At 36.1% G+C, this 24383-nt stretch overlaps 1 protein-coding gene across 2 annotated transcripts in view; it reads left to right on the top strand.

The window, feature by feature from the left end:
• PPP2R2A (protein phosphatase 2 regulatory subunit Balpha) overlaps positions 1–20745 on the top strand; it is a 79413-nt gene extending 58668 nt beyond the window's left edge. For both annotated transcript variants that reach the window (XM_008702052.2, XM_040626485.1), the window contains 7 exons: positions 3390–3555; positions 10147–10259; positions 10951–11128; positions 12302–12466; positions 13377–13546; positions 16561–16652; positions 19744–20745. In XM_008702052.2, the coding sequence (XP_008700274.1) occupies positions 3390–3555; positions 10147–10259; positions 10951–11128; positions 12302–12466; positions 13377–13546; positions 16561–16652; positions 19744–20023 (1164 nt within the window). In that variant the 3' untranslated portion in view covers positions 20024–20745. The remainder of the gene's footprint in view (positions 1–3389; positions 3556–10146; positions 10260–10950; positions 11129–12301; positions 12467–13376; positions 13547–16560; positions 16653–19743) is intronic.
• The last annotated feature ends 3638 nt before the right edge of the window (positions 20746–24383 follow it).

The following is a 24383-nucleotide window of genomic DNA, read 5'->3' as shown; positions in this document are numbered from 1 at the left end:
TTTTAAACTAAGAGATCCTTTTGTCTTACTAAGTGTACCTCTAACCCATTTCTTTGCACTGTACTCTAATTATCAGGTTAGTTCCAACCTCCTTTACCATACCAGCACCACCTTTTATTCTCTTCGGTCATTTAGAAAATTTTTATTGAGTGCCAGATGTATGCCAGGGACTGTTACATGTGTTGAGGATAAAGCACTTCTAAATTTATTTTATTTATTTTTAAATATATAAATATTTTATTTAAATGTGTATATATATTATATAAATAGATTGGTTAAGAAAGTAGGTTCTCTCTTAGTGGTCATAACAAGCTACAAAAAAGGGAGTTGTAAACAGCTATGCAAGAAAAACAAATGTGCGGCATTTCTAGAATGTGTCAGTTCTCTATGATTGTAGGAGAATTTTTAAAACAAAAAAAGCATTCTGTGATGCATTCTTCTTTGGCACAGTGTTGAAGACAGGGAATTACATTTCCTTTTCTTCATATTTTGCTCACTGTACTTAGTTCATACTTACTTTCATACTTGCTCACTGTCATGATCATTATAATGTAAACACATCCCTCCCCGAGTTTTAGGCAAAATCTCACTGCTGGCTAAGGGTCCAGCTCTCTGCAGTCCACTAAATCAGTCTCCATTCGTGCATTTGTTTTATGGCTTCTTCTGTTTGCTTCTGCTCCTGTTTTTTGTTCTTGTTGATTTGTCTTTAAAAATTCTTTCACTGTTATTTTAGTGGAGTTTCAGGAGTATGGATGCTAATACATGACCCCAGCCTGGCATCTTTAACTTTGTAGTTGTAACGTTCATCTTGTGTGATGTATTTTTTTTCTCTGTTGAAAAGAAACAGTGCTTCTTGAAATCCATTAAGACTGCTAATCACCTCCTAATTTTGTTTTTGTATTCTGTAATAGATCATGTTTAGACCCATGTAATAATTACTGAGTCTTTAGGATGATGGGGTTTTTTTCCTGTTTTAGAAGATATGTTCATATGTTTTGTGCTTTTTTATCTTTTGTGTGGTGACCCATATAGACCCAGTTTTTACATAGAGAACTATATGTGCTTGCCCTTGGTTCTCTTTATTGCTTACCTGAATTATGTGGACCTTAATTTCTACTTTTAACTAAAGTTTCACTTACACAGATTACTTGAAGGTAGGGATTCTGTGTTTTAAATTTCCCTATACTTCTAGGACCTGATGTGTACATAGTATCGTAGCTTCTTGTTTAAGTTCAAAACACAGCATTCATATTAAAAATTGAATTGCTGTTACAGTTTTTTTGGAGAGTAACATGACAAACTATTTATTACATATAATGTGTTTGTTTCAGGGGTACAGGTTTGTGATTCATCAGTCTTACACGGTACACGGCGCTCACCACAACACATACCCTCCCCAGTGTCCATCACGCAGCCACCTCATCCCTCCCACCCCCCTCCACTCCAGCAACCCTCAGTTTGTTTCCTGAAATTAAGAGTCTCTTATGGTTTGTCTCCCTCTCTGGTTTTGTCTTATTTCATTTTTTCCTCTCTTCCCCTATACCCTCTGCCTTGTTTCTCAAATTCCACATATCAGTGAGATCATATGATAATTGTTTTTCTCTGATTGACTTATTTCGCTTACCATAATACCTTCTAGTTCCATCCATGTCGCTGCAAATGGCAAGATTTCGGGCTTTTTTATGGCTGCATAGTATTCCATTGTGTATGTGTGTACCACATCTTCTTTATCCATTCATCTGTCGATATACATTTGGGCTCTTTCCATAGTTAGGCTCTTGTGGACATTGCTGCTATAAACATTGGGGTGCAGGTGCCTCTTCAGATTACTACATTTGTATCTTTGGGGTAAATACCCAGTAGTGCAATTGCTGGGTTGTAGGGTAGCTCTATTTTCAACGTTTTGAGGAAGCTCCATACTGTTTTCCAGAGCGGCTGCACCAGCTTGCATTCCTACCAACAGTGTAGGAGGGTTCCCCTTTCTCTGCATCCTCACCAACATCTGCCTGACAAACCTTTTAAAACAGTAGTTTTCCATGGAAGGTTTATGAATTTCTTCTAAGGCGATATTAGCATCTACATATTTAATAGATAGGATTATTTGATGTGGTATAAAAGTATGGTAATGAGACCAGGGTTCTAATCCCCACTGTGGATTATGTTTTGTAGTGTGCCCTACATTCTTAATATTGGCAAACTCACTAATAATTGCTATTGCTATCAGAGGGTTCAAATGTAATTGGAACCATGAATGAAAATCCAGATAATCAAGCTACTGGGGAAAAAAAAAATGCTTTTAAGATGATGATTCAATAAGATTTGCCTTCTGTATGGAGAGAATAATAACTAGTGAGCCATTCTTAAAATCAGGTAATCATAAACATTTCATTTGATAAATTCACTTTTACTTTAAAATAATTGACTATCAGTAATACCTTTCCTTGATAAACTATTTTCCCATAGGTGATTCTTTGAATTAGACTTTTAATGTTTTTGATGGAAAGACTTTTAATTATGTGATAATAGGTTTAAAAGATAAATTATTTATGGTTGCAATTCTCACTTCTGTGAAGGTATTAGTGTTAACTGAAGAAGTTCATAAGTAGTCTCTTTATCCAATAGCTTTAACTATATTCACTCACACTGATACTAAATGAAATAAATCATCAGTGTATGGTAGGCTCATAAGAAGGCTTACTAAAGGAGGGGAAGCATTTGTTGATGGGTTTGTGGGATGAGGTTTGCTGTGTAATGCTGAGTGTGGACTTTAATGAGTAACAGAGCTCTGTTACAGTGGTCTTTGGGTGGGAAGTCAGGGTCAGATGATGCCATTATATTGATGAGAGCTCTTAAATAAGATTTTTTAACCAGTGAAATGACCTAGAGGCAGGCATGAGAAAGGAAGAGGAGGACAATACATCATACTAAATCTGATTGAAGATTGACCCTAAAGTGGGTAGAGACAATGTGCCGCGGCCAGCTGTTTCAGACAAGCTTGTCTTATTTAATCTTCCCTTTTTATTTTTAATTTAATTTTGTTTAATCTTTCCTTTTTAGATGAGCTCTCTCATTAAGGATGCCTAGATTTTTTTTTTACCAGTAGTCCTCTACCATTATATAATGGTAAATTAGTAATCGAATTGATCCATATTTTAATGTCACCTTTCCTATTGAATTGGGCTTAATTGTTATTGGGCTTTATTTAGCTTTTCCCGTTTTGCGGAGGAGCAGTTTTATTTATTCCTTGAAGGCCTTAAATATAAAAAACCGTATAATTGTATTTAAGTTGCAAGTAATTAACCAGAATTTTGCAAGCTCTGTTGGAATTAAGTGCATGTTTTTTGAAATATTTCTCAACTATGGTCCAAATATTTTTGTTTCCATTTTAGAACAAAATCCAGTCTCATAGCAGAGGAGAATATAATGTTTACAGCACCTTTCAGAGCCATGAACCAGAGTTTGACTACTTGAAAAGTTTAGAAATAGAAGAAAAGATCAACAAAATTAGGTGGTTACCCCAGAAAAATGCTGCTCAGTTTTTATTGTCTACCAATGGTAAGTGTTAAATTTTTTTCCTTTTATATGCCCCTTATCTACATATATCCTGTCGGATACTTACCCCTTTACGAAGAGGAATAGGTGTTCAGAGATTTCTGCATATAGACACTTGGAAATATGTCTTCCCCATAGAGAATGTGTAAATTCTTCCTTTTTGTCTTCCCTTTTTTATTCTCTTCTAGTTTTTAAATTCTATGAAAAAAGTCCTCAGGTATCAGTTTTCTTTTGGTACATACACAGTCTGTAGTGAAAAAAACAAGGACTTTACCACTGGATTTAGATCAGGTATTTTTATCCCACTTTTTGGCTTAGTAGCCTTGGGCAGGTTATAACTTGAGTCAAATTTTCCTCATCACCAAACTGGGGATGGTAGTATCTATGTAATAGCACTGTTACGGGTAGTAAATGTGGTAACTCCTAGTATACCTAGTAAGTTCTCATAAATGTTGAAGTGTGCCTAAACTCTCCAAAGAGTATCTCAAACTATAAATACAGATTACTGTATCAAAGGATGGTCTCCATTTCAGGATACTTTCTAGGGGAGCACTCTTCCTACTTGATCCATTGTTTAGTAAGGACACAAACTGGAGTCGACATTCTGCCTTCTTGCCAACAAGCCTCATGGGTGGGAGAAGATTCTTCTTACATTGTTTTGTCTGCTCAGAAGTTATTAAATAAGAGTTAGAATTGTGTAATGACTACCAGAATTTTAAGTACTTTATGACAAGTTTAAGGACCTTTCTTTCTTTCTTTCTTTCTTTCTTTCTTTCTTTCTCCTTCCTTCCTTCCTTCCTTCCTTCCTTCCTTCCTTCCTTCCTTCCTTCCTTTTTTTTAAAAATTTAATCATTTATTCATGAGAGACAGGGACAGGGAGAAGCAGGCTCCCTGCTTATGCGGAATTCAGTCCCAGGACCCTGGGACCATGACCTGAGCCACAGAGGCACCCTCTTCTTTGTTCTTCTAAATTTATTTCATATGGGTTGTTGTGACTTGTTTTATCATTGGGGGCTTGGGTCTGAAGAGAACCATTAGAGTGATTGAAGGGGACTTCCAGGTTATGGTTAGCCATAGTCTGTAAAAATTTAAATCTTCTTGAGGCTGGTATAAGGCACTATTAATGAAATCAGATTTTAGAACCTAGACCTTACCATTCTTTACCATTTGCTGATTGTAAACTCAGGAGACTTCTGGGGTGACATGGTGGAAAATGCCAAGTGCCCATTTCATCCCGTTTAGGCCTCATCACCCACTCTATCAAGTTCTTAGAAGTGCATTCCATAAAATGGTGTTACTAGCTGACACCATACATGTTTGCTTCCTTTTAGGTGCCCATTTTTCTGGGGCGCCTGGGTGGCTCAGTCATTAAGCGTCTGCCTTCGGCCCAGGGCGTGATCCTGGCGTTCTGGGATCGAGCCCCGCATCGGGCTCCTCCGCTGGGAGCCTGCTTCTTCCTCTCCCACTCCCCCTGCTTGTGTTCCCTCTCTCGCTGGCTGTCTCTCTCTCTCTCTGTCAAATAAATAAAATCTTTAAAAAAATAAATTGCCCATTTTTCTGATTGTCAAAGCTCTCCCCAACTAGCCCACCAAAACCCTTTACCGCCTCTCTTCTCACATCACTGCATTTGCCTCTCTTCTTATTAAAAGAAAAATAAATTATTTAAAGCTTATGACTTAGAGCATTATAGATGGAGGAACTATGTTTATTTATGTCGTATGTTGGCTTCTAATCTTGGTTCAGTTTTAATTTATATGGTAAACTGAGCTATTTCAAATAGCACTTCCAATACTGCTCTTTCACTTCAAATCATACATAGTCCTATCATTTATATGGTTTCTACTTTTGGAAATAAATGCCCCAGGTTAGTGTGTTGGGACATATATAATTCATGTATTGGGGTATTCTTAATAATTTTGGCAGTTCACTTCTTATGGGATAAATTACTTTCCTTAGGGAAATGTTTAAAATAAAGGCTGAAATAGGATAAGGGAGCCCTACATACCCATCACCCAGCTTCAGCAGTTCAGTTCATAGCCGGTTGTTTTTTCAGGTACTTCTGCTTCCCCTCCTTCTCAGTGTTGTTTGGAAACAAATCCCATTTCAATTCATTTATGGATTAAATCTTTATTACCTTTCACTTCTCCGTTGATACCCACGTGTGTCTTCATGCAGGTTTACACGTGCTCTCTGATTTGAAATAAGCAAGGCAGTGTTTAACCATGCGAGCCTTTCTAGACCGTAAACTCTACAAAGGCTCAGTAGATGGAGAGACCACTGGGAATTCCAGTGGTTGGGTCTTGGGTATGTGACTCTATGTAGTATTTTTCTGTAGACGGAAACAACAGTATCTCCCAAATAGGTTTACCAAGTAAATTTTAAGTCCTTGATTAATAATACAAATTATTTTAAAGGGCACTGCACAACGCATTCTAGGTTTCTGTCTTGTGTTGTTGTTAACTGTTCATGAATGCTAAATAAAATACAGTTATTTGGGGCTATGTTATTTTTTTTGTGCTAAAAAATAAAGCCCACTTTGGAAGGATAGAACAAGCGTAGGAATTTTGCAGACTGCTATGTCTGGATGTGGCGGAATGGGAAAAGGATGGAAGGATTAAAACTTAAAGCTGATCTGGAAAGCTTTATTGTTTAAAAAGAGAGAAAGTAATCATAGGAGAATGTCAACATCTCTTAAATCGAAGTAATAATTTTATATTATTTGGTATAGTGTCTCTGTGAGATTGAGCATAATAATACCTCCTCCCCCCACACGTAACAGGCCTTTCCACTCATAAAAGATGAACTCTCCTATGGGAGATCGGTAGAAAATAGGACTAAACCTATCACCTTTGATTGACCAAAAGTAATCTTACTTTTGTCTTTGCGTTGGCTTTCCATGGTCTTCATAAACTGTCCACTGTTTCCCAAATCAGTTTTACTTAAACAACTTCATAGTGCCCTCCTTACAACTTTAGTTCATTTAATGTTTCTTCAGGTGACTGTTCTCCTTCTCTTTCATCTCCTTTTGCTTTCTCTGCGTTCTCCTCAACTCTTCCACATTGCAAAAATGTCCACCTCTAACTTGGTGACCGTGGGTCTTGAATATATGAGTAATACAAAGTTTACTAGTAAATGCCTTTATGTTTTAACAGCTTGTTAATAAGAATCTTTTTAATAATAAAGCTGCATTCCCACAAAGGAAACTTGGTAGCGTGGTCTTCCCTGTCCCAGTCCTTTTTTTATGGTGAGAGGAACACTGGGACTTTTGGACTTCTGGAACCCTCTTTACTTGTTAGTATTTTTTTTTAAGGTTTTATTTATTTATTTGAGAGAAAGAGAGCTAGTGTGCATGAGAAGGGGGAGGGGCAGGGAGAGAAGCCGACTCCCTGCTGAGCAGGGAGCCCAACTCAGGACTCCGCTCTATCCCAGGACCCTGGCTGGCATCATGACCCGATTCAAAGGCAGATGCTCAACCCACTGAGCCACCCAGGCCCCCTTTACTTGTTAGTATTGACAGTGTAGGGAAGAAACACCATAGAGTAGTGGTTCTTAACCTTTTGGAAATGACACATTTCTTTGAGGAATCCAATCCCTTTATATAAAAATATGTATATTTACGTAATTTTGCGTGCAGTTATGTGGAGTTTGATTATTGTCATGTACCTCCAATAGGCCAAAAATTGTAGCTAAAAAAGTCACTACTACAGAGCTCAAGAATTTTGATTTTTTTTAAAAAATTTGTTATACTTACTAAAATATTTTATTTCTGACCTGCCTTTTTCCTAAGCATTGCACTGAAATTGTACAGTACTTTTCTATCCTGTGTTTATGTTATTAAATTTTTTTAAACCTTTTTTTTTTTTTTTTAAAGATTTTATTTATTTGACAGAGAGAGCGAGCGAGCACACAAGCTGGGGGCAGGGGCAGAGGGAGAAGCAGATTCCCCACCAAGCAAGGAGCCAGATGCAGGACTCAATCCCAGGACTCTGGGATCATGACTTGAGCCAAAGGCACACCAACGGAGCCACCCAGGCGCCCAAATTTTTTTAACCTCTTAAGTGACAAATTTTATCACTTAAAAAATGTGTTTTAAAAAAGTGTAATATGTTTTAAAAATCTGTTTACCCAGTTTTTCATGATTAAAAAAAAATAATTTTCTTCCTAAAACACTATTAGGAACCATAAACTAATTATATCTTGTTTGAAAAGTTTGATAAGTACATTGTGATTTCTTTTTTTGGATCTTTGGTAAGGATGATGAATTTGTACAGGCCATAAGACAGTAGTGGGGATTGGGCAAGGGCAAGCTTTTCATCCTTATTTTTAGATGATAATTACTCCCAAAATTAAGAGTTTAGGCTTACTACATTTGGGGATAAGTAGAATATCCTAAAATATATAAATCTTTACCTAGACATAGCACATAGAAAACACATATGACTTAACTGTAAGATAACTCTGAACAAGATTACTAGGGTATAGATTAAGTAGTAGATTATAGGTTAGTAAAGTTAGCAATTTTTTTCTGCTTACACTTTATCCTTGCAAAGGGTATCCACAGGGTTGGCTAGCATCTTCCTCATTACCAGGCAGAGAGAGGTGGCAGGACTAGAGGAGTCCCTAGAAGTGTGACAGCATTTTAGAAAGTGCCTCTATACACTATGTTTCAAAATTGTACCCATTGGCTTATGAAAGGACCATTAAGAATGTGATTCTTTTATATGAATGCAATTTGAAGATTAAAACAAAAGTACTAAATAAACATGCATGAGTCCATAATGATTTTTTTTTTTTAAAGATTTTATTTATTTATTTGACAGAGATAGAGACAGCCAGCGAGAGAGGGAACACAAGCAGGGGGAGTGGGAGAGGAAGAAGCAGGCTCATAGCGGAGGAGCCTGATGTGGGGCTCGATTCTATAATGCCGGGATCACGCCCTGAGCCGAAGGCAGGCGCTTAACCGCTGTGCCACCCAGGCGCCCCCATAATGATTTAAATAAACAAATAGTTGAATAAATAAATAAGCAGGGAGAGGAGATGCTTCTTACAGGAGAATTTCAAATATATGGATGGATGCTCTTCCTTATAAGGACTGTAATTTAATTCTTTATGTGTGGGCTGGATTTTAGAGATTCATTTCCAAAGACTAGAGTATGGCAAGGGGGAAATTAATAACTTTGCAGTGGAGAAACCTGGCAGATACTGCCTTAACCAAGTGAACAGTGCTCTCATCACCAGTGGAAAAGTCATGTTGATACCATGTATACCTTCACTCACCTCTGATATTCTCCCTAAAAACCAGTGATCCCAGTCTGATCATGAGAAAACAGCAGACATACCCATTTGAGACATTCTGCAGTACCCCACTGCTGCTTCTCTGAACTGTCAGGATGATGAAAACTAAGAAAAGTCTAAGAAATTGTTAAAAGACAGAGAGACTAGGGAAACTTGACAACTAAATACAGTGTTGTTTGGATTCTAGAACAGAAAGGGATGTTAGTTGAAAACCTGGTGGATTCTGGGTAAAGTCTGGAGTTTAGTTAGTAGTAATGTACAGTGTTACTCTCTTAGTTTTAACAAATATAGCATGGTTGCCGATGTTGACATTAGAAAAATTTTGTATAATGGAAACACCCTGGGCTATCTTTGCAACTTTACTCTAAATTTACTCCAAATAAGTGTTTATTTAAAAAAATACTATTTTAAAAAGTAAAAAATACTATTTAATATATTCTTGATACCTAGGAATTGTGTCTTAAAGAACTTGGGGACATAGCTTTTAATTGGTCATTTTTTTTTCAGACCCTGACCAACTTGACTTGAATCCCTAACACAACAGGGGAAGATAGATATAAACAGAGGCATCCAGTCTATGAAGGAATTTGTGGAGTCTTTGGTAGGATCTGCTAGGAAGTATGGGACCAAGGGAGATACAGATACTCCTTTATCATTTTTATTCTAAATAATAGGCTGTATTAATAACTGTTGTTTTATTTTTTAAAAATATTAAGTACATACGTGTATGTGTTTGTACTTAGAGACATGAGGTGCTTACACACATACACACAAACACAACTTTTCCCTTCCTCCCCTTTAATTATTTTTAAAGGACAAGGACCTGGCTCTGACTTGATTTTAATATCAAATGGTACTTTGAGGGCTGCCTGGGTGCCTCAGTCGGTTAAGCCTCTGCCTTCGGCTCTGAGGCCATGATCCCAGCGTCCTGGGATCAAGCCCCATGTCAGGCTTTCTGCTCAGTGGAGGGCCTGCTTCTCCCTCTCCATCTGCCTGCTGCTCTGTCTGCTTGTGTGTTCTCTCTCTCTCTCTGTCTGTCAAATAAATAAAATCTTTTTTAAAAATGGTACTTTTGAGTGCTGTTAATGTATAAATTTGTGATTACTGTACTTCTATGTATATGTGTTTTTAATTGCCAGGTAATAGGAAGTTTTTTTTTTTATTAAGTCACATAAGAGATTTTATTCTTGAGATCCCTTTAGGTGAAATATGAAATAGCGTGTTTGAATATGCCTTAAAATGTTCTTCTTCTATTAGTAGTATTCTTTTTTTGAGGACTTTTTTCATTTTTCTCTCCAGATAAAACAATAAAATTATGGAAAATCAGTGAAAGGGACAAAAGACCAGAAGGGTATAACTTGAAAGAGGAAGATGGAAGGTATAGAGATCCTACTACAGTCACTACACTACGAGTAAGTACTTAAGAAAAAATGATGGTAATTCTGGTAAATAGTGTTCTATATTCATATATTCTAGATCCTGAGCAGAACTCGAATAGGATTAACTATAATCTGCCCCCTCCCAACAATTTTATAACCAGATAGGACATTAAAAACTCCCGTTTTAAATAACCATGTACCACATAGAGGTCTCTCTGTGCCAGGGGCTGACCCAGGACCCAATGCAAGACTGTTATATACAATGCCACATTCTCTTTTGCCCTCATAGTTTGAATGTCAGCTGTTGCAACCTTAAGTATCAAGATTAATTTTCTTTGGAGATAAAAAAGTGGGTGGAAACGGACCAGATATTCTAGTTGCTGCTAAGAAATACCAAGAATTAGATGCTCTGGGCTAATTCCCTTCCTAGCCTGTTCAAACCAGAAACATTTAGCTTTGCGAGTCTCCAGCAAAAGATTGGAACTAGAAATTCTAGCACAACAAATTCTAATAGTATTGCTATCTATAAAAGAAAGTAATTAACCAAATAATTTATTTTTCTTCTCATTTCAACACTTTAAGGATCAACATCAGTTGCTTTATAAAGCTAAATCTGTGTAATGTTATAGTGTTCCCTCAAACTAGGATAAAGAACTGAACCTTAAGTGCCATTGTAAATAGTGAGCATTTTGTAATGACCGTTTTTCATGTGTCTTATTGACAGGTGCCAGTCTTTAGGCCCATGGACCTAATGGTTGAGGCCAGTCCACGAAGAATATTTGCCAATGCTCATACATATCACATCAACTCAATTTCTATTAATAGTGATTATGAAACATATTTATCTGCAGACGATTTACGGATTAATCTTTGGCATCTGGAGATTACAGACAGGAGTTTTAGTATCCATTTGGTTTCTTTTTTTTGGTGTTTGGTAAAGAAGGCTTTTCATCTCTCCTTCATGTATTTTTATTTCTTCTCTTTAAAAGTAGCTTCTTACTTTATACCACTTTTTCTTTGTGCTTAAATGATTAAACAGTGGGGGAAGTTCTTTGATAAAGAACATAATGTACTGATTTAAAAATAGGATTCTTGGAATTTTAAGTACTATTATAGTAAGTTTAGTACTTAGTACTAAATACTTTGCTGTAATACTATGTATATTAAATACAATTGTACCTATAAAAACATTTTTTAATGGTTAAGTATTTTATAAAACAAATTTGTGGAGTATTTATTAAAAACGTAATTCTAAAAATATTCTTTAGTAAGGTTGGCAAAAGAAATTCGCACAAGTCATGATGCATGGTGGTATAAAGTCAATTGAAATATTCTCCAGACGCCATTTTCATTGTTTATATTATGCTTCTAAGATTTTTCTGTACAAGTGTGTGATACAGACATACCTGGCATACACAATATACATATAAATCTAAGATTGTTTATAAATATATTTAAGTATCTTTTTAAAAAGGTTTTGATAAATGTTTGCAGTTATTACTGCTAGTGTTAATGTTATATGTATTTTTAAATAGACATCATTTGAAAAATTTACTGTAATTCATGTTCTACCCACAGTATATAAAAGAGCCTGTTCCCTGCACCATTACCAGTCTAGTTAGTGAAAAGTCCTATTTATCAACCACTTATATTTCTTTTTGTTTTTAAAACAACTTTTTTATATTAAGTGAATCCGCTCCTTTGTTTGTGGTGCGGATAGGTTCCCCTTTTTTGCCCCCTTGAAGTTTTTTACTTCTGTTTTCTTTAGAACATACACTTAGTCGTGTTAACATTTAGGAAGATAAACTTATCAGTCTTTTCCTTATGGCTTCTGGGATTTGTATCATACTCAGAAAAAGAGGCCCGTCTACATTCTAACATGGTTTCTTCTAAGATTTTTTTCCATGCATTAGAAGTTTTGATCCCTCTGGGATTTATACTCCCTGTAAGGAGTAGAATGCAATTCGGAATTAATACTTGTGCTTAAGTTTATGAATGAATTTTAGATTTGAGAAATGTAAAATTATATTTGCCCTTTTTTCTAAGTGGAAATTCCTTAATAAAATGCTATCCAGATATTGTGGATATCAAGCCTGCCAATATGGAAGAGCTAACAGAGGTGATTACGGCAGCAGAATTCCATCCAAACAGCTGCAACACGTTTGTGTATAGCAGCAGTAAAGGAACTATTCGGTTATGTGACATGCGGGCCTCTGCCCTCTGTGATAGGCATTCTAAACGTAAGTGTACTCTTTTTTTCGAATGATAACATTTTCTGTTTTTTGAAACTAGCATCAGATGTGATGACTACATTTAGATAGGTTTAAAAGTCTGAAAACCTGTGTGCCCAGGGCCTTCTGCACCCTTTGGTAAGCTGTCTGACTCCACATGAGGCATTATAGGTTATTCTACTGGAAGAACATTAAAGGCTCTTTTGGGAGCATGTCTGTCAATGTTCCAGTAGATACATTTTTAAATGGAGTATTATTTGGGGGGATCTTGGGGCTGGGCTCTCCAGCTCTTTATTCAAGTAGAGTTTTTTTCCTTCCCTCCTTCCCTTCCTTTTCTCTTTTCCTCCTGCTCTCCCTTTGTTGTTCTCTGAGATTTCCTTGGTTTAAAAAAAAAGTTTGAAAAAGCACTGGGTTTAGAAATTAAGGGGTTGCATTATTATTGTCTTCATGTTGTTATTTTTAAAACTCATGAAAATTGGTACATGCCTGTTACCAAAACATTTTTACCTGGCCACTAAAAAAAATAAAACTTGGTGTAAATTTGGATGGTGTGTTCCCTTGCAGTGACAGTACAGGCAAAGTCATTGAGGTTTCTGCAGAACCTACAAACCTCATGTACTTTGGCGTCAGACGTCCTGTCTGTTCCTGGTTCTGCTAAATCAGCTGTAGGACCCTAGGAGTATACTGTATACTTTCGTATCTTCAGTGTCAAAGTTACATCATTCCCCTTAAGAAACTTTCAGGGAGGTTATGTTCTTATAGTCAGAGAGATGTTTTTTGGTTCTGCACTAGTCTGTCATCTGTAGCTCACTCTTAGGAAGTTTGTGAATGGTTGTCTCAGCAAGTGCTTTGTCCAAGCCAGAATATTACACAAATTGCCCTTTTTTTTTTTTTTTTTTTTTTTTTTGCTTGTTTTTAGTGTTTGAAGAACCTGAAGATCCCAGTAACAGGTCTTTTTTTTCTGAAATCATCTCCTCTATTTCTGATGTAAAATTCAGCCATAGTGGTCGATATATGATGACTAGAGACTATTTGTCAGTCAAAATTTGGGACTTAAATATGGAAAACAGGCCTGTGGAAACGTACCAGGTATTTGCAGTTTTTTCTTTCAATTAGTATATAGCCTATTTACTTCTAAGTCTTTATAGAGAAGGATTTTGTACGATGTGTTAATCCCAATACAGCATGGTTGACCCTTATTAGGCTTTTTCCTTCAGAGATCCATGAGTATGTTGCTTTTCCATATGTTAATTTTATATATACTTTTATAGGTTGTGTTGTCTATTCAGTTAAAGTGTGATTTTGCTACCAGCTTGGTTCAATATTGACAACTTTTTTCTGCACCGCTGTCTACATTTAAAGTGAGGAGGGAAGAGTACTCTAATAAGGTCTAGGTGTGGAAGAGTATTGGGGAGAATGGCCAGTCCTAGTGGACATGTCCTCGTTGGAATATGTGCAGTAGTAGTTGAACTAGAGCTTAACTTAGGCATGCCCAGTCAAATAGACTGGCATTCTGCCCTTTGGCTTGTAACTGTTGTCTTAGGCTAAAGGAGAAGGGCTTGAAAGCCCAGCAGATGGCTTTAGGTGCTTGGCTGTCTGTTGTAAGATGTTAGTTCTGGGTTCTTTTCTTGTCAGCCAGCCACTACCATTGATCCCATCCCCTATCCCTTTCTTCTGGAGAAGAGAATGAAGACATGCATAGCCAGGGACAGGGTGGGGGGCAAGCAGAAACCTGGGGTAAGCCCTAGACTACAGTGTGGAAAACACTTAACACTGTTTTTAAGAATACAGAATTTATAAACGGTACCTTTATGTTGTGTGTTTTCCATAAAATTAGAATGTTGTTTTTCAAACCTTTTAATCCTCTTTGACAATATAAACTACTTAAGACTCTCCTTAATGGTATTTGAAATTTTAAAATAAATGCTATGTTGAAACAAAAGCAAAGAGATAACATACGGCTTTGTTTTCAAATTACATTTGTGTAACTTCCAAGAGTGTGATCTATCTCCTGGTGTTTCTCACCACCACCACCACCTCTGGTTGCCATTGAGAGTAATTGATTGGAATCTTAACTTCATACTCTTAAAATTGTTTGGTGAGAAACCGTTGTATGTGCATTCTAAAACTTTGTTGAATTGTTTTGATTTACCAAATTTGCAGTTTTTCTGCTTATGCTGAATTAGTGATTCAGAGTAGAGTCACATTTTATACTCAGTGTGTGGAGATTCAGCAGTTGTTGAATTTATATAAGCATCTTGCTGAGCTGTGTGTGACTAAAGGGTATTTTGATCTTGTTAATTTTTTGCCTCCTGTCCTGACCCTACCTGAGTTGCAGTTCCTCAGTGTTAACAGATTTGTACGTACTGTCACATAGACATGGCCTGAATCATTCTATTATACTTGAAAGTTGAAATGGACACTTAAAATTACTTTAGATTGTTTCAAAAGAATAGAGAATTCTAAGCATTTAGAAGGTACCTACTCTTTTCTATCATTAGTTCTTTTTTAAGGCTCTGTATTTAAGTAAAAACGGTTAGTAAGTTCAAGACAATCCCCCTACCCCGTCACAACGAAAGCTTTGAAACTTTACTGCTTTGTAATTTAACAATGTTAATATTGAATTGCATTATTTCTCAAAATACATTTTAAATACCATTACTTATTTTTTGGTTTATCCCCTTGTGAAATACTACTGAATTACGCTTCAAAAAACAGGTACATTTTCATTAGTTTTGATATTCTTTGAGGAATATCAAGTGATACGATTTTTTCAGTGATGCATACATTGAGTAACTATATTATAATTGATCTTTGAACAACATAGTTTGAACTGAATGGGTCCACTTTATATATGGATATTTTGTTCTATAAAAAACAATAGAGTACTGCAAATGTATTTTCCTTGTGATTTTCTGAATAACATTTTCTTTCCTCTAGCCTACTTTATTATAAGAATACAGTATATAATACATATTACATATACAAAATACATGTTAACCTTATGTTATCAGTAAGACTTCCCCAGACAACAGTACACTATTAGTAGTTCAGTTTCGGGGAGTCAAAAGTTACATGTGGATTATTTTTTTTAAGATACATTTGAGAGAGGGGCGCCTGGGTGGCTCAGTCGTTAAGTGTCTGCCTTCGGCCCAGGGCGTGATCCCAGGGTCCTGGGATCGAGCCCCGCGTCGGGCTCCCTGCTCTGCAGGGAGTCTGCTTCTTCCTCTCCCACTCCCCCTGCTTGTGTTCCCTCTCTCGCTGGCTGTGTCTGTCTCTGTCCAACAAATAAATAAAATCTTAAAAAAAGAGAGAGAGGGTGAGAGCACGAGCTGGAGGGGCAGAGGGAAGGGGGAGGGAATTTGAAGCAGACTCCACCCTGCACATGGAGCCTGACATGGGGCTCCATCTCATGACCCCGAAATCATGACCTGAGCCAAAACCAAGAGTGGGATGCTTAACTGACTCTGCCACCCAGGCGCCCCTGTGTGCGCATTTTTGACTGTGCAGGGGATTAGCACCCCTAATCCTCACGCTGTTCAAGGGTCAGTTATAATTTATCAACAAACCAGGGCACAGCCATGCTGTGCATAGCATAGGCACTTTAATGATAATGTAGGCTTCAGTTATTTATGCCCAGAAAGTGGTATTTAAAAAGGAAGTAAAACATAATATTGAGTATTTTTTTTTTATCAGCAGTTAATGGACTGAGAAAACCAAGTGTTGACATATTCAACTATTGCTATAATAGTCTTTAATTATTCTCTTATCTGTACCATTTTCAAATGTATTTTAGCCTAAATATTTTAGTCCAGCTTATGAGGAGTTCATGTGTCATGTCCCAAAGGGTATTTTTCTCTGTCCTACAGTAGGAAAATACATGTTCATGGAAGGGGCCTCATTTGTTTGTGAAAAGGATAAAATGCCTTTATTGTTTGTTACTAAGAGAGTTGAATTTTACTGATTACAGCGTATGTATGTGTGTCTATATTTTCCTTTAAAAAAGGGGGGGGACTTGTTTAAATATTTTCCTAATATCAGTTAGCAGATCCTGAGGTGTAAATTAGTATATCTATAATAATATATTTATATTTAAAACCCAGGTTCATGAATACCTCAGAAGTAAACTTTGTTCACTGTATGAAAATGACTGCATATTTGACAAATTTGAATGTTGTTGGAATGGATCTGACAGGTAATTGATTTTAATTTGAACTTCTCATTCAAATGTGCCTTTTAAAAGAGGAAAGAAATGTGCTATTTCACTTCTCTAATATGATTGACGTAAATTACAAATCCTCACTTCATTTTCCCCCCAGTTTGCTTGAAATAAATTCAGTAATCTTGTAGCAATAATAGCAGATAAAAATTAACATCATGTTTCATTAGTAAATATGAAAATACACAAAAAACCTAGATATCTTAAATTATGATTTAAATATCCTTAAATATTTCCCTTTTATGAACCAGATCAGTGACATTTTTGACATGTCAACAGTTAAAATGGTGGAATTTCAGTTTGGTGGTTCATCTATGAAACTTTTGAGAAATATTTAAGCAGTGGATATTTCATTTAGAATGTTAAACCCTCATGTTTCCAGATACCACATTAATATCTTATAGAATTGGTAATTACTGTATATATTTTTAACCATATTACCATGAGTAATTAGGGTTTTTATAATCCACAACTTTGCCACGGTATATGATTCATTTTTACTGTATCGTGAAAATGTGTACCATTATTGCCAAGGACAAATAAGTCTTAATCTTTCAGTTTTTCCTTATCAATATTTATTTACCATTTATTGTGTTCCAGTAGAACAAAAAGTAGTAGAAAACACAATTTTGGAATTACTTAAACTTGCCTTCAAGGTCATTAGAGGTACTTTTTATTTAACAGTAGTTTAATCAGTGGAGCTTGATAACATTCAAGTATCATGATGTTCTGTATTATAGAGGATGCTAGAACTTGGATCATTTATCTTTGGTGGGATTTTTAATATTATCTTTATCGGAATCTCACATGACACCTAGTAATAGGCTGGCCACAGTAAACCTAGACTCAGAACAAGCAGGCTTTGCCTTTGAATACCACTACTTAATCCTGAGAGGCATCAAGCAGGAAGAAGGAAAGGGAAGAAGAGAAAGGAGAAATTTGCAGACAGGAAGAGAAAGAAATTGATACACTAGGCTCTGCTGCACTGCTACACCAGTTCTTCCTCACGTCGTTGAAACTTACTGTTGGCAGTTTTAAGTTACGTTCCACTATCAAAAAGAAATTCTTGATTTCTCTTACTGTTTAAAAACTTGTTTTGAAATAATTTCAAACTGGGAGAAAATTTGTTAAGAGTGACCCAGTCTTATTTAGCCCTTACTCAGGTTCTCCTGTTACTGTTTGCTGTGTCAGTCTCTTCCTTTATATATGTCTCTATAAAGACATGCAAATAGACGCACATACTTTGTGAACCAATTGTGAGTAACTCCAAACATGGTGCCCCATTGCCCTTAAACTTTTTAATGAATATTTCCTAAGAGGTAAGAGTCTCCTACATTATGACAGGGCAGTCATCTAAAGCAGAACAGTTCCTGTTGGCGCAGTCCTCCTGTCGATTCCACAGAGCCCATTAAAATTTCACCAGCCCTCTCAGCCATGTCCTTCCTAACAGAAGAAAATTCAGTCAACTATCCAGTCCCAAAGTATATGTAACATTTAGTTGTTCTATCTTGTTCTCCTTTAATCTGGAGCAGTAGTTCTTCATGATTTCCTTGTCTTCTGCGACTGTGGCATTTTTGAAAGACAGGCCAATGATTTCATAGGAGGTTTCTTAATTTGAGTGTTACCGAATGTTTCCTTGTGATTTGATTCAGGTTATACATTTTGGGCAGGTATACCACAGAAATGCTGACTTACCAAACCCTTTTAAAATTTACAAATAGCCATAGACCTAGGTGTCCTCATTATTAAAACCTCACAAATTCAAATAATATGGGGGTGCCAATCCAAATTAAATAAATCATTTTAAAAGAAATACAGTTTTATTACCCTCAGATACATGCACCAGTTTGAGTTTGATTAAAATGTTGTCAAGTGTCCTTTGGAGGAACTGACATTACTGAATAGATGGTAATCACTTGTATTTCATGAATGACCTATATAATGTATGATACTTGTAATTAGTCGTTTTCAAGCATTATTTAGACAGTTCCTTGATATTCTGTAATCTTATTTACAATAATAATTTAAACCATGTGGGAAGAACACGGTAAGTAATAATAGCAATAGACCCCTTCTAAATTAACAGTTTCAAATTTGTGAGGTTTTGCTTATTGAGTACTTAAAACTTAGCAAATATTGAGCAGTGATGGAGGGAAAGTTGCACTGACAGCTATCCTGGGTAGGGTTAAAATTCGGCAGCTCTTTAAACGGATACTATTAAAAATATTTGTCCCCCCCAAAAAATGCTTAAGATGTACATAATGTAATAATAGGTAAAATGATTTCCTGTTAAGACAGTATAGAATATAAATTTTTTTCTTAATATTCTGATTTTTTTTTTAATTTTATTTATTCGTCAAAGAAAGAGAGAAAGCACACACAAGCAGGGGAAGCTGTAGGTAGAGGGAGAAGCAGGCTCCCCACTGAGCAAGTGCGGGACTCGATCCCAGAACCCTGGGATCGTGACCTGACCCCCAGGCAGACGCTTAACGGACTAAGCCACCCAGACACCCCAGAGGAGATTTCTTACAAGCACTGATAAGATAGCGTTATCCCAACCAGACAACATCCTGGAAACAAATTCTATAGTTTATAATTTAAGTCACAAAGTGAAGCATTGGTTTCTTATGAACAGCTATATACCATGAATTTTGAAGGCTTTTTAGAACCTGTGAATCCCACAGTCGGTTGGTATCTCAGGAAGCTACCGGTTTGGTTAATCATAAAGCCTGTAGTTGCAAAAATACATTCAGCAGAGGTTATTTCAGTACTACTAACTTAAGCTATTCTTGAGAATACTTTCAACTTTGGTGATAGTTTTGGTAGTCATGAAAAGTAGCCATTAATAGAAATCCAAATTAACTACCACTAACTAGTACCAGACTGGTACTGGTTTATTTGAATAATTGGTCCCTGGATTGGTGTTGCAGATCAACACCCTAAATCCAGATCAGCTTGAAGTAGCTATTTCCTGTGGGGTAATAGGCTAGGTTTCATCACTGAATCATTTTACCGGAAATAAACTTTTGTTCACTCATTTGACTGCGTCCTCTGTTTACTTTTGTAGTGTTGTCATGACCGGATCTTACAATAATTTCTTCAGAATGTTTGACAGGAACACAAAGCGAGACATAACCCTAGAAGCGTCACGGGAAAACAACAAACCTCGCACGGTTCTGAAGCCACGCAAAGTGTGTGCAAGTGGCAAACGAAAGAAAGATGAAATAAGTGTTGACAGCCTAGACTTCAACAAGAAAATCCTTCATACAGCCTGGCACCCCAAGGAAAATATCATTGCTGTAGCTACTACAAACAATCTGTATATATTTCAAGACAAAGTGAATTAGGGTTGGCATTCCCAGCAGAAGAGCCCACTTCCTGCTTAGTCAAGATAGTTGAATCTAGCATTCGTACCTAAAAAAGAGAGAGGTCCATTGTGGCGCCCCTTTCCAGTGTTTGACAATGTGCCATTCGACAACACATTTTTTATAGCTACATGGAGAAATCTCTGTGGATTCATCACTGTGGTGTTCTCCATGTCTGCTAGCCATGTAGGTAAGGGTAGGGCACTTTTAATTTAAATGACTTCTTGCACCATCTTGCCTAATGGACTAGATTGGACTGTATCAACATTGATTTACTCCACTTTTTATGCCTTCCATTGTGATGACGTCAAACACAGTGAAAGCCTTCAGTCATGCTTATGGGATTTAATTGTGTATCCTCATTACTGTATCATTTGTGGGGTACACCCCTCCCCCTTTTTTAAATTAAATACAGCTCATTCTTACTGTGGCTTGTAGCATTCCTCCTCTTCTGGCCTCCTGGACTCTACCCCTTCATCTCTTTTTACCCTTACCCCCTCCACCCAGTCTTGGTGGTGGTATATTAAAAAAAAGAAAGAACGAAAGCACACAAAATGAGTCAGTTTGGGGTCAGTGGTAAAGGGGGTATATGTTGCGAACAAATGTTTTAATAACAGTTGGCTGTAATCACTCCTTGCCGTGTCTGGCACCGAAAATAAGGAAAAAAGTACTACTACTGAATAAAAGTGACAAAGAATGGAGAATCTGGTTTTCTTTTTTCTTTTTAATCTACCTCTTTAAGCCAATATTTTGTGTCATACTTTTGGGCACAGTGAAATGAAGTGAGTTTCCATTGTTTAATTGGTATTTTTGTTAATTATCTTTAACAAGTGTTCTTTTACATGGAGAAGGAGAGGTCTTGGTTCTGTATGAACATGTTTTGAATATATATTGGTATTACTAAGGATTTCACAATCTATAAATTGCTAGAAATTTTTTTTTTACTGTGGTTATAAGATTATTGGATACATTGTATCTACACTTAACTCATCTGTTAATGAAATTGTTGTAAATGGGAACCAAATTTGTAGAACTTCATTTTTAAAGTCTTTTTACAGTGCTTAATTTCATTTTTGCCTTACTAAAGTCAAAGACTTAAACTTTTTTAACAGGTTAAAACTTTTTTTGTCATTCAATCATAAAACTATCCTCAAGTGATTTACAGAGATAAAATTGACACTGCACTATTTTTTTTTTGTATTTTACTGCTTTCAAATCTGAATGAAATGTACTTTGCCATAGATGTTTTTCCTCTATTTTTGGTTTTCCAAAGTATTAATATTAAAGACAAACTTTAAAGGTACAGTGTTGAAAAAGTGCTTAATGGACTCCCAACAGCTGCCTCAAATAAAAATTCAGTAATCTGTATATGATTACATTTCCCTATCCAAAGATGAAGAGTACTCCTATTTTTAATAGGTAGAATGTACCTTTGTCAGTCTTGCAGAAGCTTTAATGGAGAAACAAATGGACTTTATTTTTAAACATATAAATCGAGTAGGCATTTATATTATTAGAGAATGGTTAGTGTGTTTTGGCTGAGCAGTAATAGACAACCTTGAATTTTCAAGGACTCTGAGTGCTTCTTCTCTGTCCACTACCTATTGTTCTATTCTCATCAATGAAAAATGATTAGACAATTCGACCGTAACTCCCTCTACAGTTATACAAATATTATGTTCTTGTAAGTTAACATTTTTAGCACACAGGAGAAATTTTATGTAATAAAATTACTGTATCTTTTGGACTTAACAAATTTGAATTTGTATTTAAACACATATGTCTGATAATTCTTAAAGTAATGGCACTTTTACTAACTTATTTGGGGGTCTTGGGTGCATTCATTTGTGTTATTTATTCTTCACATTTGACTTGGAGTGGGATATCCTCCTGCCACAGTATCAAACACTGATACTCGTCTCTGATCAGGCAGTGTTCCAGATCTTTTTGGAAGATTGTTTCCCTAAAGTTCGGGTATAGGTCTTGAGGTAATACCACCAAACAGCTCTTGGAAATTCTCTTTTGATTCAGCAGTAGCTATAATGATTCTCACCCATGACACTAAGGGTTAGTTTTTTATGTTTAAGAGAAACATTGCTAAAATTAAAATGCCTCTATAAAGGAATGCTATTATAAATTGTAATGATATTCTGAAGTATCAATTTTTAATTTATTTGATGTAGCAAACTCTTAAGCCCAGCCACTCATCTCATATGGTCATGGTTAATCTTTTTATTAATAAAAATTTTGCTTAGAATAAACTTAGTCTTGTCAAATTGCTTGTATTCTATTCTCTTGACACCTACATTCATACCCTATCCTTTCTGTCTTAACCTTTTTTTTTTTTCTTTTTTTAAGTTAACAGTAGGAAAAATACTCTTTCTGTTAATCTCCTTTGATCTCTATTTAGTGGCTGGGCAATAGTTATTTTATAAATCTCTCACTATGTAAACACAAGTTTATATAACAACTAACTACTGGATATTAAGCTTTCTTCTGTAAAGCCTTTAGTCTTTTGGAATAAATACTACGTTCATGCACTTTTTTCCTTTCAAATTGTGAGGGTTTTTTTGTTTTGTTTTTTTAAGTGAGGATCTTTTTAAACCTTCAATGTGAGGAGGATTCTGGTCACAGATATTCCTAAAGAAAATGAGAAATACGAAAAAAACAGGTTCTTCTGGTGTGTAACAGGATTTATTTCAAGTAATAGGTTTTTAGTCTTGGAAAACATATATGTGAAACAACCACTACTGACAAGTATTTTTAGTGGAATGTAAATCTTTACCTTTTTAGGGAGCATTGCTTCCGCATCTTTTTTTTTTTTTTATCACGTATATGTTCAAGTGGCGATAGTACTGTACACTTCTGGAAGAACAAAACCAAACCAAGGAAAGAAAAATGAGTGCTAGGTAATCGAGAACCAAGTCAATTTATTTTATTTAGGATTTGAGAGCACCACTGTATGGGGTATCTTCTTTATCCAATTGGTTGATAAGCTGTGGGTGTGTGTCACACACCTCTTTCCCCTAAAACCTTGGAACCTGACCTGCTTCATTTTGTAAAAATGTGTATGAGGCCAAAACATTGTAACTCTAGTAGTAGTATCAAATGACTGAATTTACAAGGTTTTGGGATGTTCTCAACTGCCAAAGATACTTTTTTAAGCATAATGATAAATTTTTTGTGTCCTTGGCATTTCATTGTACAATGGTATTAGCACTGTGACTGCCTCTGTGTAAGCATTAAGAAATGGCCACCTTAAACAATAAAAACAAAACCTAAAAACAAAGGAGTGCCCACTTTATGGGCTTAAAGTTAATACGTGTGAAAAGTTCCTCTTCAGCACAGAACCTATCATACTGAAGGTGCTACAAAGATTCCTCCAAAAGAAAGAAACTGGCATGAGGGGTAAAGCTCGTACTTGTTTCTTTTAATATTCTAGCTACAGTTAGGCTCAGTAGTCTGTGAACAGCGACAAGTTATTTGAGGGCTTTCCCACTAGGGGGCATTGGTTAAGTCCTGAACAGGTATTTAAGAATGCATCAACAGAATTCTAGTCCTGTACTGTAAGAGCTTAATTATTAAAAATTAAATTGGGAGCCAAATAAAGGGAAAGTCCAAAGCGTATTTATGTCCAGATAAAAGCAGTATTCAACATGAGTACTAGGAGTGGTCAACTTAGGGCCCAGTCTGATAGAGGGGGATCCCACATGTCAGTTATGATGTCTGTCATGGTCATATCTTACTGGGGAAGCAACAAAAAGGAAGTTAGAAGAGAGTTTTGAGCTGTCAATCACAGTCTGCCCACTGATTTGCAAAATCCGATCCATAAGTGCCATGCTCGCTTTTTCCTTTACAAGGAGACCAGGAATTACATGTTGGTTTATGTCAAACTTTAAGTAAGTTAACTCTGGGACACCATTTCCTTTTACAAAGTAACTTCTATATCTTGAATACATGTTTTTCAGGAAGTACGAAAAGGAAAAATACCCCACCAGTAATCTCATCATGCAGAGAAAACATACTTGTCTTTTCTTTTTCATAGAAAACGGAATCCTGTATGCAGTTTGTATGTCCTATTTCTCCACTTAATGTTGTGTCTTGACCAGTTACCCAGATCGGAATACTCCTTAAGCAAGATTTCCCTGTCTGCATAGCCTCACATTGGTGGATGATCCGCTATTTACTTCATCAGTCCCTGTTGTGAGGGCTGATGTTTGTTTTCATTTTTACAAATAGAAGTACCCGAGTGTAAGATTTTTAAGCATACATTCCTAAAAATATAGTTTCTGTATTAAAGGATATGGGTATATTTGAGATTTGATAGATCTTGTCAGATTTC

Source organism: Ursus maritimus, unplaced genomic scaffold (genome assembly GCF_017311325.1).
Source record: "Ursus maritimus isolate PB19 unplaced genomic scaffold, ASM1731132v1 scaffold_11, whole genome shotgun sequence".
Lineage (NCBI taxonomy): Eukaryota > Metazoa > Chordata > Mammalia > Carnivora > Ursidae > Ursus > Ursus maritimus.
Note: the sequence above shows the minus strand (reverse complement) of the source record. Positions and strands in the feature narration are given on the sequence as shown.